The 18,099-nt window shown below is 32.4% G+C and overlaps 3 protein-coding genes across 8 annotated transcripts; all 3 read left to right on the forward strand.

The window, feature by feature from the left end:
• The first annotated feature begins 263 nt into the window (after positions 1-263).
• On the forward strand, positions 264-6,399 carry LOC118060625 (uncharacterized). 3 transcript variants are annotated; one of them, XM_035073868.2, is made up of 3 exons: positions 264-427; positions 2,158-2,626; positions 6,272-6,399. In XM_035073868.2, the coding sequence occupies exons 1-2, from the start codon at positions 389-391 to the stop codon at positions 2,581-2,583; spliced, it is 465 nt and encodes a 154-aa protein (XP_034929759.1). In that variant the 5' UTR covers positions 264-388; the 3' UTR covers positions 2,584-2,626; positions 6,272-6,399. The 3 variants fall into 3 exon arrangements, 2 of the variants coding, with proteins under 2 accessions (XP_034929759.1, XP_034929758.1); XR_012167497.1 differs by lacking the exons at positions 2,158-2,626; positions 6,272-6,399 and adding an exon at positions 982-1,928; XM_035073867.2 differs by lacking the exon at positions 6,272-6,399 and having other exon boundaries at positions 2,158-2,801.
• Positions 6,400-8,481: 2,082 nt separating this feature from the next.
• Positions 8,482-9,616, forward strand: LOC118060623 (uncharacterized). Its single transcript, XM_035073865.1, has 2 exons — positions 8,482-8,691; positions 9,043-9,616. The coding sequence occupies exons 1-2, from the start codon at positions 8,653-8,655 to the stop codon at positions 9,541-9,543; spliced, it is 540 nt and encodes a 179-aa protein (XP_034929756.1). The 5' UTR covers positions 8,482-8,652; the 3' UTR covers positions 9,544-9,616.
• A 4,586-nt stretch (positions 9,617-14,202) lies between these two features.
• Positions 14,203-16,896, forward strand: LOC118060622 (uncharacterized). Of its 4 annotated transcripts, none has more exons than XR_004689473.2 (3): positions 14,203-14,598; positions 14,960-16,317; positions 16,467-16,896. XR_004689473.2 is itself a non-coding variant. In XM_035073863.2 (2 exons), the coding sequence occupies exons 1-2, from the start codon at positions 14,352-14,354 to the stop codon at positions 16,189-16,191; spliced, it is 1,479 nt and encodes a 492-aa protein (XP_034929754.1). In that variant the 5' UTR covers positions 14,203-14,351; the 3' UTR covers positions 16,192-16,394. The 4 variants fall into 4 exon arrangements, 1 of the variants encoding a protein (XP_034929754.1); XR_004689472.2 differs by having other exon boundaries at positions 16,489-16,896; XR_004689474.2 differs by having other exon boundaries at positions 16,627-16,896.
• Positions 16,897-18,099: the final 1,203 nt, after the last annotated feature.

Consider the following 18,099-nt stretch of genomic DNA (forward strand, 5'->3'; position numbering starts at 1 on the left):
TCCTTTTATACACGCTATAGTTTTTCAACAATTATTATTCCTTTCAATTTTTTTCTATAAAAATATCATTCATAATTAATATGATTTATGACCTCAGCCATATGTAACGTTAACAGTGTTTACTATTCTCTCTTTTTAATTGAAATAAAAAAGAATTGTGGATATTAGCAAACAGTTGTGGACTTGTGGCTATGATAGCATTTGACTTGGTCACCGCACACACGCATATTTAAGACGAGCTGCCATTGCTAATACTTGTAGTCGTAGAGCACAGACTTGCAAGCCTGGCGTACAGTCTCTGAGGATTGGAGTCCATAAAGTAGTCGTCGTCGCAGGTGGTGAATCGTTCAATCTTTGCAATTAAAGATTATTGAAGAAGAAGAAGAAGATGATTCGATGGATAAAAAAGAAGCTACGGAATATAAAGGTAACTACCAACTTTCTTCTTAGCATTTTAATTTGATCGCTAGCTTGTTGTCTGGATATAACACTAATCTCTGAGCCCTAAAAGATTTTTCCGGGTGCCATTAGTGGCCTGCTGGTAATAACTAATCTTCCATTGAACTTCTGTTTAATTACCCGTTTGTAATTTGAAAAATAAGGCAAAAAGAAAACGAAGAATTCTTACCCCTGTGAAGAAAATAAAATTCCTCAATTACCTTATTTGATCGCTAGCTTGCAAGATGTATTGTCTGGATAGAACACTAATCTCTTTGTCCTAAGAGATTTTCCAGGGTGCCATGAGTTCCCTGCTGGTCATAATCTTCTATTTAACTTCTGTTTACCCGTATATAATTTGAAAAAAAAGGAAAAAAAGAAGAAGAATTCTACACCAGTGAAGAAAATAGAATTTTGCCTTTAGTGTAGCAGAATTAGATTTATGGTTATAAGAAAATTATTGTAGTCGATATTTTGGACATATTTTCCACTTTCTTATTAAACAGGCAGTCACGGATAATTATGTGGATATCCTTCTTCTAGGTTGCTGAACGTGAACAGCGAAGAATTTCCAGTGTTTCTCTTGAAGAGCACTGTCAAGTTTTAGAGGAGAGGAATTCCCTCGAGGACCAGTTATCTCAAGCTAAGATGAAAATAGCAGGCCTTGAGAACAGCAGAGCTTTCGAAGTTCAAGAAACAATGAAGTTCCTCAATTACCTAGTGTCTGATGGCAAGAAGGAAGAAGATGATGCCAGAGATAAAGAAATACAGCGCCTTAACTTGGAGCTTTGCAAGAAAGAACTGGAAATTAATGAAAAGCTAAATTTAAGAGATGCTGAAATTCACAGGCTTAAGATGATCATTAAATTTATGTGTTCTGATTTAGAAAAAGCATTTGCGACTGCTAAAAGTGCCCTTCCAGACCCACATGTTTTGCCCCAAATACTCGAGGAACCTCGAAAAAAACCTCAAGAAGAGGACATTATTGGGGCAGTTATCACCCCAGTTATTTCAAGAGATGGAAGTCATAGCTAATTTTTATTATTATTGTGGGCATCACCATTAAAGTCCAAGATTAAAACGGGGTCTTGTAGTTATAGCATTTGTTCAAAATATGCCACTTTGGTTGGGACTTGGGGCTACGGTCTAGGGTATTTGATACTAGTTATTATATATATATATATATTCTTTGAAAGGAATAAGCATTCAAAATAGGAAATAAACATATTTAAAAACTATATTAATTCCTTAGAATTACCATATAGTATTACTTTGTTCGCAGTTTTTGCTGTCACATCTCTGTTTGGAAAATAAAGCATTTTTTGGACGGATGACTTAACGTTGTTGACTTTGATGCATATGCACACTTGATCTCTTGCGTATTAAAGTTTAATTAATTGCCCTGACAATTGTTAATCAGGAGAGGCAGGGTAATATTATTTCCTGCAGTGTAAATAAATATACATACATGTGTGTGTGATTTTTTTTTTTTTTTAATAAGAACCAGTACTATTCAAAATGCTTTTCCTTTTATATGCTATAGTTTCTCAATAACAAGACAGTTGCGTTTCTCTAGATTTAGATGTCTATTCTTTGTGCATTGAGTTTCATATATCTATATAAATATTTATTTTATGATTATTATTTATTATTTAACAAAAAATAAAATAGTATTATGATCGATATTTTGAACATATTTTCCACTTTGTTACTAAACAGGCACAGAATAATATACGGATATCGTCTAAACTTGAACAACAAATGATTGCTGATGTTTCTTATGAAGATCACAACGAAGTTTCTGGGGAAAGAAATTCCGTTAAGGATCAACAATCTGAAAGTGAAAAGGGAATAAATGGCTTTGAGTCCGAGATACGATCAAAAGACGGGGAAATACGACTGCTTAAGCACAGGCTAGCTTTGAAAGATGAGGAAATGCGACATCTTAAGAGGCAGCTACATCTAAGAGAGAAGGAGTCTGCCTGCCTGAGGATTGCCATTCAGTCTGCTTGTACCGATTTGGGCACCGCAGTTAACGCCGCCGACGGTGCTTTTAAATTTACAAACAAAAATCCTACGGAGAAAGGTATGGAATATACGTTTACAGAAGCAGACCTCCTTGGAGCTGAGCAAACGGATACATGAGCTCACACGAGACATATATCAATCAACTTGTGACATTTAATAGGTATATTCTTTTTTTATTAATACACTTAATTATTTTTTAAAAAATATATTCTTCAACCAGATCAATCAATAAATACAAATATAAGAAGTTCTAACAAGTCTAATCAGTTAATTTGGTTATATTAACAAGGATAGTTTGTAATTTTACTATTGAATTGAACTGAATTTCATTTTATGAGTGTCTTTTACTAGTATATTTTTATAAGAAATCTAATAATACAATTAACAAATATAATACTAGACTTGTTAATTATGAAATAAAATAAAAATTTACTCGAATATGTTTTTACATAAACCGATTTATTTTAAGTTTTATTTTTAATCCATCAACTAAATACATTTTTATTCCTGGGACTGTATAAGAAAATAACTCAGAAAATGAACTTGTTAATGTGAACTCAATGAGTTTATCATATGCATAGGCATGGCAATCAGCATAGTACCATTCATTTGTATTGCGCGGAAAAGTTGTCCCACTAAACTGACAGATCATGTCATGATTCAAGAACCCAGATTTTTCATTAATTCCAAACCTTATTTCAATACTTTGAAAGTAATTAGTTTGATGAATATTACTGTAACTGGCAAAATCTCTGAAAATATATATTAATAAGATTGGGACTGTAAGAATTTCTCTCTTTTAGACCGACTAGGTTAATATTATCGTATTTATCAATGATGCATCATGAATCCCGTATCATATGAAAAAAATTCAAAAAGAAAAGGTCAATAATAACATGGAATAAATATAACAAGTCAATTTAGAAAACTTTTAAATCATTCTATAATTTTTCCTTTATTCATTAAAACTATGCTTTTTTTAAAAAAAATCTGATTGCAATCCATTGATTTTTATTTTTTTAATAAAACGATGTTGTTTTGATTTTAAAAAAAAATTGATCCAGACGACTCGATCAAAACTTAGAACCTGAGCCCTAGACCGGACCGGGTCTAAAAACTTCAATGTTTTTAATTATTAATTTTAAGTTTTTTCAGTGGGAGTGGCAATTGCATCATTACATTATTTCAGTAAACAATGTGAATTAATAAGCATGTATCTACAATATTTTTCAATACAAGTTTAGCTGATGTTAATTCTTGGATTAGGCTTGTATTTATTAAAATTAATTCCATCTTAGGATCTCATTAAAGACAAGTCACCTGCCTTCAAATTACAAGAAACTAATGAAAAAATATCTCTCATTGTTACTTCAGATTGTGTCCGATATAAAAGGATATAAATTGATTGAAAAAACATAAAAAGAAACTTAAGAATCATGTTTTTATGATGATTTTAAAATAATTTTATATTATTTCTATTTCAAAACATAATCAAATACTATTTTAAGTTTTTTAACACGAGTAAACACAAAGAAAGTTCAAAACGTGTTTTTTTTTTTAGGGTGATTATTTTTAGTTTGGTTTTTATATATAAAAAAATAATTAAACCAAATTTTTTTTATAAAAAAACTGAAACCGAACCGAAACTGGTTCAAATCGACTGATTTTGATTCGATTCGTTTTTTTTATGATAAAAACTGGTTCAAAATGATTTGGCTATATTTTTTTCAGTTTGATCGGTTTTTTTAACAGTTTAATTTTTTTAATTATTTTAAATTTTCTCAATTTAATTAGTTTTTTATTTTTTTTTTCACTCCTACTCCTAGTCCCTCTCGACTCGTTTTGCTCCAGCACAAGGTGGTAGTTTTTAATACTTGTCCTTTAAGACCTCTTTTGCTGCTATGAGCTGTCTTCTCGGCCTGCTTAAAATATGTATAAGGTCACATATCGCGGGCGGGGGGGGGGGGGGGGGACCTAATTTCCAGCTTTGTTTAAAAAAATGGGAACTGTCAAAATTTGGAGTGTTTAGATTGTTTTTCAAAAAAAAAAATTTATTTGTAAATATATTAATATAATATATATTTTTTATTTTTTTATAATAACACATTAAAATAATTTAAAAATATTAAAAAACTTAATTTAAAAAAAAATCCAAGAATTAACTACACAGTGGTCCAACCACCACGCTGAACAAGGTGTAAATGCTGTTGAATCTGAAGTCAAGCAAGCATTTATATAGCAATGTGCCTAAATGAATTAGGTACACCAGAGAGCATCAAAACAAATGAAGGTGGTGTCAAAATTTGGAGTGTTTAGATTGTTTTTCAAAAAAAAAAAAAATATTTGTAAATATATTAATATAATATATATTTTTTATTTTTTTATAATAACACATTAAAATAATTTAAAAATATTAAAAAACTTAATTTAAAAAAAAATCCAAGAATTAACTACACAGTGGTCCAACCATCACGCTGAACAAGGTGTAAATGCTGTTGAATCTGAAGTCAAGCAAGTATTTATATAGCAATGTGCCAAAGAACTAAATGAATTAGGTACACCAGAGAGCATCAAAACAAATGAAGGTGGTGTAATTACGAGAGGAGGTGCAGTTTACCTGGTCAGTTTTTGGATTTTATTTTTTAGAGATCACCAGTTAGAGTTCCATAAACTTCAGGGTCACTGTAGACTTACATGATTGTTAGCTTCAGAGCTCGTAGAATTAGTCGAGGTACACACAAGTTGGTCCGAACATCTATGTTAATATATATATATATAAAATGAAGGTGGTGTTGGAGAGGAGTGGTGGTTGCTTTTTAAAGTATTTTTTACTTGAAAACGCATTAAAATAATATTTTTTATATTATTACATCAAAATTATATAAAAAAAAACATAAAAACATTAATTTTAAATAAATAAAATTAAATTTTAACCAATCAGTGTCTGATTCTACACGGGTAAAAATGACAAACACATACTATATAAAGAAAAAACAGCAACTGGCCCGCTATACTTTTCTGGTGCATAAAACAAGATTGCAAGGAGCCGACTACCCTGATAAAAAACATATTTTGGATGGCCGGAAGTAACATGCATTCACATGCCGGAAATTTCATGCCTTACACCGTCTGAGGAGTCCACACACACACACACACACACACACACACACACACACACATATATATATATATATATATATATTATATATATATATATATATATATTATTCAATATCACTGGTCAAACAATCCATACAGAAAATGAAAGTGGTGTTTTTGTCATAATCTGCCATGATTCCTGGGACTGTATAAGAAAATAACTCAGAAAATGAACTTGTTAATGTGAACTCAATGAGTTTATCATATACATAGGCATGGCAATCAGCATAGTACCATTCATTTGTACTGCACGGAAAAGTTGTCCCACTAAGCTGACAGATCATGCCATGATTCAAGAACCCAGATTTTTCATTAATTCCAAACCATGTTTCAATACTATGAAAGTAATTAGTTTGATGATCATTACTGTAACTGGCAAAATCTCTAAAAATATACATATTAATAAGATTGGGACTGTAAAAATTTCTCTCTTTTAGACCGACTAGGTTAATATTATCGTATTTATCAATGATGCATCATGAATCCCGTATCATATGAAAAAAATTAAAAAAGAAAAGGTCAATAATAACATAGAATAAATATAGCAAGTCAATTCAGAAAACTTTTAAATCATTCTATAATTTTCCCTTAATAAAACTATGCCGTTTTTTTTTTTTTTTTAAATCTTATTTTCTTGAAATAACAGAGAACTTTTAAATAAGATAAATGGGACAAGAAACAACAAGGAAAGCCGAGAAAAGAAACGAAGTCTTTCACACAAGAGAAAACCTCAACGTGGGAAAAGTGGATTGAAACTGACACCTAAAAACCTTCTCTCCTGACCCTAACCAGAACGCGTTCTTGTTAATTTGGAGGCAGCAAAAACGCGTTCTGTTTGTATTGAAATCTATAGTTACTTCTTTTGCAAGTATATCAGCAGGATTCTCACTTCCTCGAAAGGAGGAGAACTTTCAAATCCCAAAGGGAAGTCAAGATATATGGGACCGAGGAGAGTCGAGAAAAGAAAAACGAATTATTTCACACAAGATATATCAAGTTTTTCTTGGCTTGGTTCCAAATAATAATAATAATAATAAAAACATACAATTTCATCCTAAGTCTATGATGCAATTTTATGCCAAATATTTAACCGTTTCATGTTTTTGTTATTATAAGTTATCTGTGAATGCATCCGATGTTGATGATGTGTTTATAATTGTATGCTTATAGCATGTTTCAAGTGTTGGTGATCAATTTTCAAATATTGCAATATATTAGTCATTATGCCGTACGCGGCTAATTTTCTATGGAAATGAGGAGGAAGTTGCTTATCCCTCCCATTGCATCATTGTAATAGAAGATAGAGGAATACCTTGCTAATTATGAATCAAAGCTTTTTATTTGAAAGAAATTCAATCCTATTGCATTTGGAAGATTTTTGGTTATTAAAATATTCCAACTTAGAACTCATTAATATATGAACTTACAGTGAGATCTCAAATCCATCAATATATACAACTTAAATAATGCACAAGTTATAACTAGATGGACGATTCACAAACTATAATTATATGGGTCGCTCGCGCTATATCATGTATACATCTACCCAATTTCTTTTTCCATCATAAAGAAGGGAAGCCAAGGGGAGCAACCATTCTCAATGAAAGAAAAATCAAAACTCACGTCATTAAATTACCCCGAGTCAACAAGCCTGTATAATTTTGATAATAAAAATAAAAAAAACAAAAAGAAATGAAAACAAAGATTAAAAAAAGCTACCCGAATAAATTCAAGTTAACATGTAAATTATGCGACCTGGCTGTGACACTAAGATAACCTAGTTGGAAGTAAATTGAAAGCTCAATTATCAAATAATCCACTATTAAAGTGAAAAACTGAAAAAATAAATTAAAAAAAAACAATGAAAAAAAATATCCTACTTAAATTAGGTCAATTTATTAACCTCGCGACCAATTTGAAAGTGAAAAAAAAAAAAAAAAAACATGAAGACCAATTCCTAATAAATCAAATATTGAAGGATTAAATTGAAAAAAAAAATTAAAAAAAATCTAAAAAAAATTGAAATCAATCCGTGTTAATATTTAAAACTTATAATCCTAATCATGAGTTTGGGACTAATGAAGGTAAACCTAAAAGAATAACCAAGTGGAATTATCAATTACAAAACACAGAGGGATAAGATTTGAAAGAAAATGCAATACAAAAATGAACCAAAACTAAACAAAAAGCAATAAAAAAGATAAAATTTGATAAAAATAAATAAATTAAAAATCACATGTTAAATATGAATAATAATGAGTGATGCATGTTAGATTTCTTGATATTCATATTTTATTTGTTATTTATTAAATAAGAAATTTAGATATTTATAAATTATCATTTAAATTTTAAGTATTCGTATAGGTATTAGTCATTTGAATATTATTTTTCATTATATAAATTATTTTTTAATTACTATATTAATCCTTTAAAATTACGCAATAGTATTAGTCTGTTCGAAGCTTCCGTTGTCACACCTGTGTAGAAAATAAAGCAATATTTGACATCTTTTTTGAATGATTATTTTCGTTGTTGATTCCAATGGATTTCCAGAATTTAATTAAATTATTAAATATATATTAATATTTAATATTGTGGTGTATGAAATTTTTTAAAAATATTTTTTATTTAAAATTATATAAAATTAATTTTAAAAAATCTTAATATCAGCATATCAATATTATTAAAAAACAGTAAAATAAATTAATATTTTTTCAAAGTAAATACATTTTTAAAAAGCATAGAATGATAATTGTTTATCAGGAGAGGCAGAGTATTATTGCTTCCTGCAGTATAAATATATATACATGTGTGAACGAATATTAAAAATAAAAACTAGTAGTATCCAGTATGCTTTTCTTTTTTATACACGCTATATATAAGAAGAGCTGCCATTGCTAATACTTGTAGAGCACAGATCTGCAAGTCTAGCGTGCAATCTTTGAGGTTGGAGCCCTTAAAGTTGTCGTCGCAGGTAGTGAATCGTTCAATCTTTGCAATTAAAGATTATTGAAGAAGAAGAAGAAGATGATTCGATGGATAAAAAAGGAGCGAGGAAATATAAAGGTAACTATGGACTTTCCTCTTAGCTTATTTGATCGCAAGCTTGCGAGATGTATTGTCTGGATGGAACACTAATCTCTTAGTCCTGAGAGATTTTCCCGGGTGCCATGAATCCCTGCTGGTCATAATCTTCTATTTAACCTCTGTTTACCCGTATATAATTTGAATAAAAAAAAAGGAAAAAAAGAAGAAGAATTCTTGACCCCTGTGAAGAAAATAAAATTTGGCCTTTAGTGTAGCAGAATTGAATTTTCTGGTTCTAAGAAAATTATTGTAGTCAATATTTTGGACATATTTTCCACTTTCTTACTAAACAGGTTGTCACGGATAATTATGTGGATATCCTTCTTCTAGGTTGCTGAACGTGAACAGCGAAGAATTTCCGGTGTTTCTCTTGAAGAGCACTGTCAAGTTTTAGAGGAGAGGAATTCCCTCGAGGAGCAGTTATCTCAAGCTAAGATGAAAATAGCAGGCCTTGAGAACAGCAGAGCTTTCGAAGTTCAAGAAACAATGAAGTTCCCCAATTACCTAGTGTCTGATGGCAAGAAGGAAGAAGATGATGCCAGAGATAAAGAAATACAGCGCCTTAACTTGGAGCTTTGCAAGAAAAAACTGGAAATTAATGAACAGCTAAATTTAAGAGATGCTGAAATTCAGAGGCTTAAGATGATCATTAAATCTATGTGTTCTGATTTAGAAAAAGCATTTGCGACTGCTAAAAGTGCCCTTCCAGACCCACATGTTTTGCCCCGAATACTCGAGGAACCTGGAAAAAAACCTCAAGAAGAGGACATTATTGGGGCAATTATCACCCCATTTGGTTCACTAGATGGCACTGGACGGACTCGTAGCTAATTTGTATTGTTATTGAGGGCAATTCATTGGTTGTGGATTCTCATAAGAATATGATACAGCATCATCATTGCAGTCCAAGTGTTAGTGATCAATTTTCCAATATTTTAAGATTTTAATGTGATTAAATTTTATCATTTTACTTTTAATATTGCAATATATTACATACGGCATAATTTCTATGGAAATGAAGCGGAAGGTGGTAGCTTATCTCTCCCATTGCACCTTTATATATTAGTGTTAGGAATGAGGAGTGATAAATGGGTGATCAAAGAAAGATCAACGGCATAAAACAGTAACATCATTACAGTGAGATTTCCCAACCATCAATTAATTTCATGGATTTAGTTAACATACATACATACATGGTTTTTTAATATAACTTAAATAAAGAATTGCAAATGTTTATATATTAATTCCTTAAATAATATATTAGTTTGTTCGAAGTTTCTGCTGTCACATCTGTTTAGATTTCTTTGTAAAAATGGATCGAAACTGACACCTAAAAACCTTCTCTCCTGACCCCACCTTGTTAATTTGGAGGTAGCAAAAACGCGTTGTGTTTGTATCGAGGGCGTGTGTGATAACACGGTGCAATCCGCGTTATTTTTATTTATTTATAGTTAATTTAATTTAACACTGTGCAAAAATCGTTTTCTAAGAAACAAACGCAGTCTTAGTTTGTTCGAAGTTTCCGTTGTCACAACTCACATCTGTTTGGAAAATAAAGCATTGTCACATCTTTTTGGACGGATGACTTTACGTTGACTTTGATGCATATGTACACTTGATCTCTTGCGTATTAAAGTTCAATTAATTACCCTGACAATTGTTAATCAGCAGAGGCAGAGTAATATTAGTTTCTGCAGTTTAAATAAATATACATGTATTTGTGAATTTTAAAAATAAAAGGTAGTGGTATTCAATATGCTTTTCCTTTTATATGCTATAGTTTTTCAATAATAAGACAATTGCATTTTTCTAAATTTTGTCACTGGGTTTCAATTTTTTTTCTATAAAAATATCATTTAAATTATGATTTGGGACGTCCATAGATAAAAAAAAAAAAAAAATCTTTACTATTTATTTACAGAGAATATTGTTTCAGCTGGATTGATTTCAGTTCATGATGTAAAGTCCTTTGCTCTCGCATGGATAGAATATTTTTTTTTTTTTTTTTTTTTTTTTTTTTTTTTAAATGACGAGAGCGAAAAGGAAAAGGAAAAGTCAAAATTCTCTCTGTTCATTGGACTTGGTCATAACACACACATATATAAAGCACAAATTTGCAAGTTTCGTGTAGAATCTTAGAGGATTGAAGTTCATAAGGCAGTCATCGAAGGCAGTGGTAGGTTTAATCTCTGCAATTAAAGATTACTGTTGAAGATGATCCGATGGATACAAAAGGTAACTATCAACTTTGTTCTTAGCATATTTGATCGCAAGCTTGCAAGATGTATCGTCTGAATAGAACACTATTCTTTGGGTCCTCAATGATTTTTCCAGGTGCCATGTTAGTAATAATTTCTATTTCTTGCAGGCCGTTGAACCCGTTTCTTATGAAGAGCACCGTCAAGTTTTAGAGGAAAGGGATTCCCTCAAGGACCAGTTATCTCAAGCCAACAGGAAAATAGGTGGCCTTGAAAACTACAGAGCTTTCGACGTTCAAGAACTACAAAAATACCTTAATAACCAATTAGTGCACTCATGGTAAGAAGGAAATACAGCGCCTGGAGGTTTTGCTAGGTATAAATATTTCCCCCAAGGATCAACACTCTGTAGGTGAAGAAGTAATAAAACACTTTGAGCAATACATAGAATCAAAAGACAATGCAGATTATGGTGTTTGGGGCATTGTTTTGGCTCCTATGCAGGGAACAGATGGTGAAACGATTTTATTGATCTAGAGATTATGTTTTGTAGGTTCATTAGCTAATTTCAGCAAACTTTTTCTGTATGTAATGATTGCATTACACAATTATGCCTTACTTAATAATAACAGCTACTTTAAAAAAAAATAGAATCAAAAGACAAGATGATACGAGTGCTAGAGAGCGAGCTAGCTATGAAGGATGAGGAAATGCGACGTCTTAAGAGCTAAGTAGATATAAGAGAGGAGGAATATGCCAGGCTGAGGAATATCATTCAGGCTGCCTGTACCAATCTGGACAACGCAGTTACCACTCTAGACAATGCTTTTAAATCTAGAATAAAAAATCCTCCGGAGGAAGGTATTAAATATATGTTTACAGAAAAAGACCTCATCGGAGCTTGGCCATCGGCCGAGGGTGAGCAAAATAATCAGAAATTATCATTCTAGGTGGACTGATTATCTTGTGGTTTAATTTTCTATTTATGTAATAACTCAATTTTGGATTCTCCAAAATTTTCTCATATGTTATTTTATTTTTATTCAGAAAAATCCAAAAAAATTAAGAAAAAAAAAATTAAAAATTCAAAACTATATTTTTCTCATGCCAACCACCTTTTTTTTCCCATCAAAACTGAGTTCACTATGTCAATACGGGTCAAACATTATTGTCTAGGATAAAAAATAAGTTCCAAACCATTTCAGGTAAAAACTATCATTTTCGGTCAAAACTAATCTCATCGTTTTATTATCGGTCAAACATGTTGATCAAGATAAAAAATGAGTTTCGGGTTGTTTTGGGTCAAAATTAGAATTACCAGGTCAATATGAGTTAAATCATGTCGATCAGGATAAAAAATAAGTTTTAGGCAATTTTAGGTCAAAACTATTATTTTAAAAAAAAAATTTGAGCTTCGAAAAATATTTTTTGGTGTTTGAAATTAATTTTTCTGTTATCAAAATTAATTATTAGTTATTGAAACAAGCTTTTTCTAATACTTTTTAATTTTTAGTTTTATGTGTATATTTATTATTATATATAATAAAACAAAAATTAATAATGCAAGATTATTTTTTCAATAGAGCAGCTGGTGCAGGTAAAACTCTTCTTCAATATGCTCCGTGTCTCTTGCCGTGTTTCCTGGACATAAATTTGTGTCCCCTGAACACTAGCTATAAGAGGTAGTGCAAAGTTAGCAGGAGGAAAAAAGCCGAGAAGAGAAGAAAGTTAATACGAATATTAATAACTCCAAGATACTATTAAAGTTTTTTTTTTAGTTTAGATATTGATTTAAACAACTCAAAAAATACAAAAAATATCCTAACCCTCAGTTGGATCTAAGCTTACCACACTAAATTAAAACCTCAATTCATCTCAGCTCTTGAAAAATCTTTCCTTTAATCCTATCTTGCCACGTCACCCGGTATACCAAGTATTCAATGCATCTTATCACACCAAAAAAAATATTTGTCATTCAAGACCGTCAGATCAATTTTTAGATCAAACCAACCATTGTTGAAGGATCAATTCAGAAGTGATCCAGCGATCCAAAAGCTCCAGGTGCACTAGACTACCATGCTCGCAACCACACCGTAGCAAACCTAGAAGACTCTCTCTCCTTTCATCAGCGATTCTCTCTCTTCTTAGACCTCCCAACTCTGGCCACCTCAAATCATCGGACCACCATAAAAAGACTTCTCTCCTCCTCGCGAGAAAACCTCAAGTGGTCTTTATCGCCTTCATCACCTTAGCTTGCCGGAAAAAACCGCGATGTCTTTTGCCACCCGAAGCTTCAAACCATCAATTCTCTCTCATCAACCATCAATGGCCAACACTATGACCACTATCGAAATCCTCTCACCGAGAGCAATCAAAAACTCCCTTTTATGGCTCAAAATCTCGCTAAAAAATTTCACCCATCTTGATAATGGACTATCCAATAATGTAAGTCTTATTAAGAAATTCATGTATTATAAATGGGCTATCCAATATTAAGAAATTCTCTCTCATCAGCCATGTTGTTAATGGAGTATCCAATATTATAAATGCACTTGCTTACAGTAAATAAATCCATCTATTAAGAAATTCTATTATCTTTTAGAATTGGAGTAGATTTGTGGCCCGTGCTTTGCCACGAGCTGGTTAATTCTTTTTCAATGTAAAAAAAAAAATGCTAAAGGAAACAATCCTTTAAGTCATCAAACCAATTGGTTAAAATGACATGAATAAAAAAAATATAACATCAATAAATAAAAATAACAACAAAATAATGACTAAAAAAGTAAAAATAATTGACATGAGCCCATTTAGAGTATAAAAAAATTCAATATTGAAAGATAAAATTATATAAAAAAAAAAACATAATTAAACCAGGTTAACTCACAAACTCTGTAACAATAGATATAAAATTGAGATAACTCAATAAAAAAAAATAAAGAAAAAAAGTATCACTTGAAAGGAAGAGAGAAAAATCATGAAACTCAATTTTTAATACATAAAATGTTGAATGATAAAATTAAAAGAAAAAAAATTTAAAAACAATGTAAAAAAATTAAAATCAACTCGTACTAATATTTGAAATAGATAATTCTAGTCATGAATTCAAGACTATCCATATAGAAGTCAAACAAAAAAAACAATAAAGAAAAACTTTAAATAAAAAAATCAGTTTAAAAAAAAAAAGAAAAAAAAAAAACCTAAAAAAGCCTTCTACTTGATCAAATCTTCAAAAAAACATACAAAAAAAAAACCTTCTATAAGGCTATATAGAATTCCAAGACGGGACATTTCCCTATTGCTTATAAAAGTAGGTGATGTTTTTCTTTATTACTTTTCTTGTCCGCTGAGCAGGTCGGTAGCAGACGTAACAATCAGGTACTTTGAGCAGAAAGGAGTTACCTGGGAGGCTAGGACTGGATATACATCTGTAGGTAACACGAGATGGAAATGAGTGGCCATGAGTGGAAGATAGCTTTGAGAGATGAGGAAATCCAGCGTCTCAAGAACCAGCTAGCCATGCAAGATCAGGAAATTCGGAGGCTTAAGATGATCATTGAGTCTGCTGGTTTAGGGAATGGGTTTACAAATCTTGAAAGCGGTTATATATCTGAAATAAAAAAGCCGCTATCTCTAGCTTCCATTGAAAATAAGTTTGGAGCCGATCCTGTTGAAGCAACTCTATCGCAAGGTAAGATGCGAAAAACATTTTCAATTTAAATTAAAAATTTTCCGGTGTTGTATCTTTGATTTGCTAGATGAGAGATAAGGCATAGAGCAAGTAACTTTAGTGAGGCAATATTATTTACCCCATGAGAATCTCCATTTAATTTGTAGTCTGTCAAAGTTTTTTCATTAATAGCATTACATGCCTGTCAAGGACTCAAGTTTAACGTAATATATTACAGTTGATGTGTTAAAAGCACAGGGTTATAGAAGAACCTAACAGGCGGTCATTTTACCAGTATCTTTCTGCCACCATTAGCATAGATACTTCTAACTTTTTGACAACTTTTTTTTGTTGCCAAACGATGTTAACAATTTTGTTTCAGATGACACCCTTGGTTCTGCACAGAGAGGAGTTGGAAAAAAGTTGGGAGAAGAGGATCTTGTTGGAGAAAGGGCAACAGTAGGTGAACGAGGATTTGGGAAAAAGTTGGGCGAAGAGGATCTTGTTGGAGCAAGGGCAACAGTAGGTGAGCGAGGATTTTGGCAAAAGTTTGGAGAAGAGGATCTTGTTAGAGCAAGGGTAAAGGATCTTGTTGGAGCAAGGGCAACAGCAGGTGGGCGAGGATTTGGGAAAAAGTTTGGAGAAGAGGATCTTGTTGGAGCAAGGGCAACAGTAGTTGTACGAGGATTTCAGACAAAGTTTGGAGAAGAGGATCTTGTTGGAGCAAGGGCAACAGCAGGTGAGCGAGGATTTGGGAAAAAGTTGGGAGAAGAGGATCTTGTCGGAGCAAGGGCAACAGCAGGTGAGCGAGGATCTGGGAAAAAGTTGGGAGAAGAGGATCTTGTTGGAGCAAGGGCAACACGAGGATTTCGGAAAAAGTTGGGAGAAGAGGATCTTGTCGGAGCAAGGGCAACAGCAGGTGAGCGAGGATTTGGGAAAAAGTTGGGAGAAGAGGATCTTGTGGGAGCAAGGGCAACAGCAGGTGAGCGAGGATTTGGAAAAAAGTTGGGAGAAGAGGATCTTGTTGGAGCAAGGGCAACAGCAGGCGAACGAGGATTTGGGAAAAAGTTTGGAGAAGAGGATCTTGTGGGAGCAAGGGCAACACGAGGACTTCGGAAAAGGTTGGGAGATCATGAGGATGTTGTTGGAGCAAGGGCAACAGTAGTTGTACGAGGATTTCGGACACCGTTTGGAGAAGAGGATCTTGTTGGAGCAAGGGCAACAGCAGGCGAACGAGGATTTGGGAAAAAGTTTGGAGAAGAGGATCTTGTGGGAGCAAGGGCAACACGAGGATTGCGGAAAAGGTTGGGAGATGAGGATGTTGTTGGAGCAAGGGCAACAGTAGTTGTACGAGGATTTCGGACACCGTTTGGAGAAGAGGATCTTGTTGGAGCACGGGCAACACGAGGATTTGGAAAAAAGTTGGGAGAAGAGGATCTTGTTGGAGCAAGGGCAACAGCAGGCGAACGAGGATTTGGGAAAAAGTTTGGAGAAGAGGATCTTGTGGGAGCAAGGGCAACACGAGGATTTCAGAAAAAGTTTGGAGATGAGGATGTTGTTGGAGCAAGGGCAACAGGAGGTGAACGAGGATTTCGGAAAAAAGTTTGGAGATGAGGATCTTGGGAGAAGAGGATCTTGTTACCAGCTTGAGATGATATTACCATGCGGCAATAGTAGGTGATAGAGGATTTGGGAAAAACTCAGGATACGAGGATCTTGTTGGAGCAAATGAAACTGTAGGTGAGATGTCAAAAACATATAAATTAATAATATTTTCGAGATAAATAAAAAACTTTTCTGATGCTGTCTTTCATTTCCCTGATGAGAGTTTAAGCCTTAAGGCACTTTTCGTTTCCCATTGCGATTGATTTTTTTTTTCTATGCCAAAGTTTCTCGTTAATGGCATTGCAGACCCGACAATCATTATAGTTGATGTGCCAAAATTGCAAGCTGGTTATTGAAGGAGCAACTAGTTAGCCATAAAACCCAGTTGATGACAGACACTCTGACTCTTCTGTCAGTGATCTTTTATATTTGTTGCTGATGCAGAAGGTTTGGTGGAGACAACATCCTCGCGCAGCATATTAATTACACGGAGACGAGGAAGGATGTCCTGATATTTTTTGGTTGGGAAACTGAATTTAATAGATGGATGTTTTAGAATTAATAGGATACTAAGGATATATAATTAATGTGAAAGAATTATTTCTGATATTTTTATTTATATTGTATTCTTAGAAAAAGACATTAATGTGCCAAGTAAAAGAAAATGAATCCTCTTTAATACATCTTAATGTAAAGATTAAGCTATATTTGGTAGGTTTGATCGTATTGTAGAATCAGATTCAGCTAATGATGTTCAATGGGTTTTCAAGATGACCTCAAGACCATAGAAAATTGCAGCAGCTTTTTAATTTCATCGCCGTGTCTATTATGTACGCACCTGCAACAGGTTGCTTTCATTCATCCTAGTAGAGAGGCGATCGAGCTCAATTGTTGATTCCTGTGCTAAGCGAGGTTGAGATAGAGTTAGAGAGTCGATATCTTGGCTTGTTCAAATCCTTAATTTCTACTTTCGGAGTTTTTCATTCAATTTACTTTAGTAAATCTTGTCGATCGTTTCATCAAAAATATAATAATCTCAAATCCAATGTTTTACATATATTGACAGATCCAAACCGAAGTAAAAAAAAAAGCAAAGATAAAATTTTAAGAAAATGATGTCATGAATAACCATATCTCAAATACTCAATTATTGAAGAGTTTATTGTATTTATTGTGTTTATACTCAGATACTCAATAAAAATCTCAAATCCAAAGTTTTAGATATATTGATAAATTCAAATTTCATTGAAGAGTTTATTGTTTTTATTTATAATTAAATACTCAATTATTTAATTTCAAAATTTAAATAACATTAGAAAGAGGACTATACAATAGAAAGAGCGGAGAACATTGTATGTTTTTTGGGTGTGGAAAATCATATGCTACAGATCCTAAAGTAATAACGATATTTATATTTTCTTATTTTTAAAGAAACATAAAAAGATTTTAAATTATAGTTTTTATATAATTCGGAAGCACATCAAATAAGGTGGTGTTGGCCTCTGGATCCAGGAGAGGACAGCAGCTGTCGCTGCCCCACCAAGGTTAAAATATATATGTCTGGCCTCCAAGATCTATAATTTTATTCAATTTGGCTCAACACTTTAAAAGTTCCCAGCATGTCTTCATTACATAAATAGATTAGATTGGAGATATTGTAACTTGGATTATGGGCTCTTTTTTTTTGTCTAAAAAAAAAAAAATTGCAGAATCTATAATGGGTTTTCATTTTCCTTCAAACAATCCAGAATGAAACAATGTTTTTTAAAAAAGTACAATAAATTAAAAAAAAAAAACTCTTAACAGCTTCCATATGTGGGCTTCCAGAATTTGACATTATTTATGCAGACTTTAGGAGAACTTCTGCCGCAATTTACCCTGTACGCAATAATTAACAATTAAAAAAAACCTTCTTAA

The sequence above is a fragment of the Populus alba genome, chromosome 12 (genome assembly GCF_005239225.2).
Source record: "Populus alba chromosome 12, ASM523922v2, whole genome shotgun sequence".
Lineage (NCBI taxonomy): Eukaryota > Viridiplantae > Streptophyta > Magnoliopsida > Malpighiales > Salicaceae > Populus > Populus alba.

What these genes read in the sequence shown, in the direction of transcription:
- LOC118060623 (XM_035073865.1), top strand. Translation starts at nt 8,653, where the DNA reads ATGATTCGATGGATAAAAAAGGAGCGAGGAAATATAAAG. An exon ending in AGGAGCGAGGAAATATAAAG is followed by an intron (nt 8,692 to 9,042) that starts GTAACTATGGAC and finishes TCCTTCTTCTAG; the next exon opens with GTTGCTGAACGTGAACAGCG.
- LOC118060622 (XM_035073863.2), top strand. Translation starts at nt 14,352, where the DNA reads ATGGAAATGAGTGGCCATGAGTGGAAGATAGCTTTGAGAGATGAGGAA. An exon ending in TGAAGCAACTCTATCGCAAG is followed by an intron (nt 14,599 to 14,959) that starts GTAAGATGCGAA and finishes ATTTTGTTTCAG; the next exon opens with ATGACACCCTTGGTTCTGCA.
- LOC118060625 (XM_035073868.2), top strand. Translation starts at nt 389, where the DNA reads ATGATTCGATGGATAAAAAAGAAGCTACGGAATATAAAG. An exon ending in AGAAGCTACGGAATATAAAG is followed by an intron (nt 428 to 2,157) that starts GTAACTACCAAC and finishes GTTACTAAACAG; the next exon opens with GCACAGAATAATATACGGAT.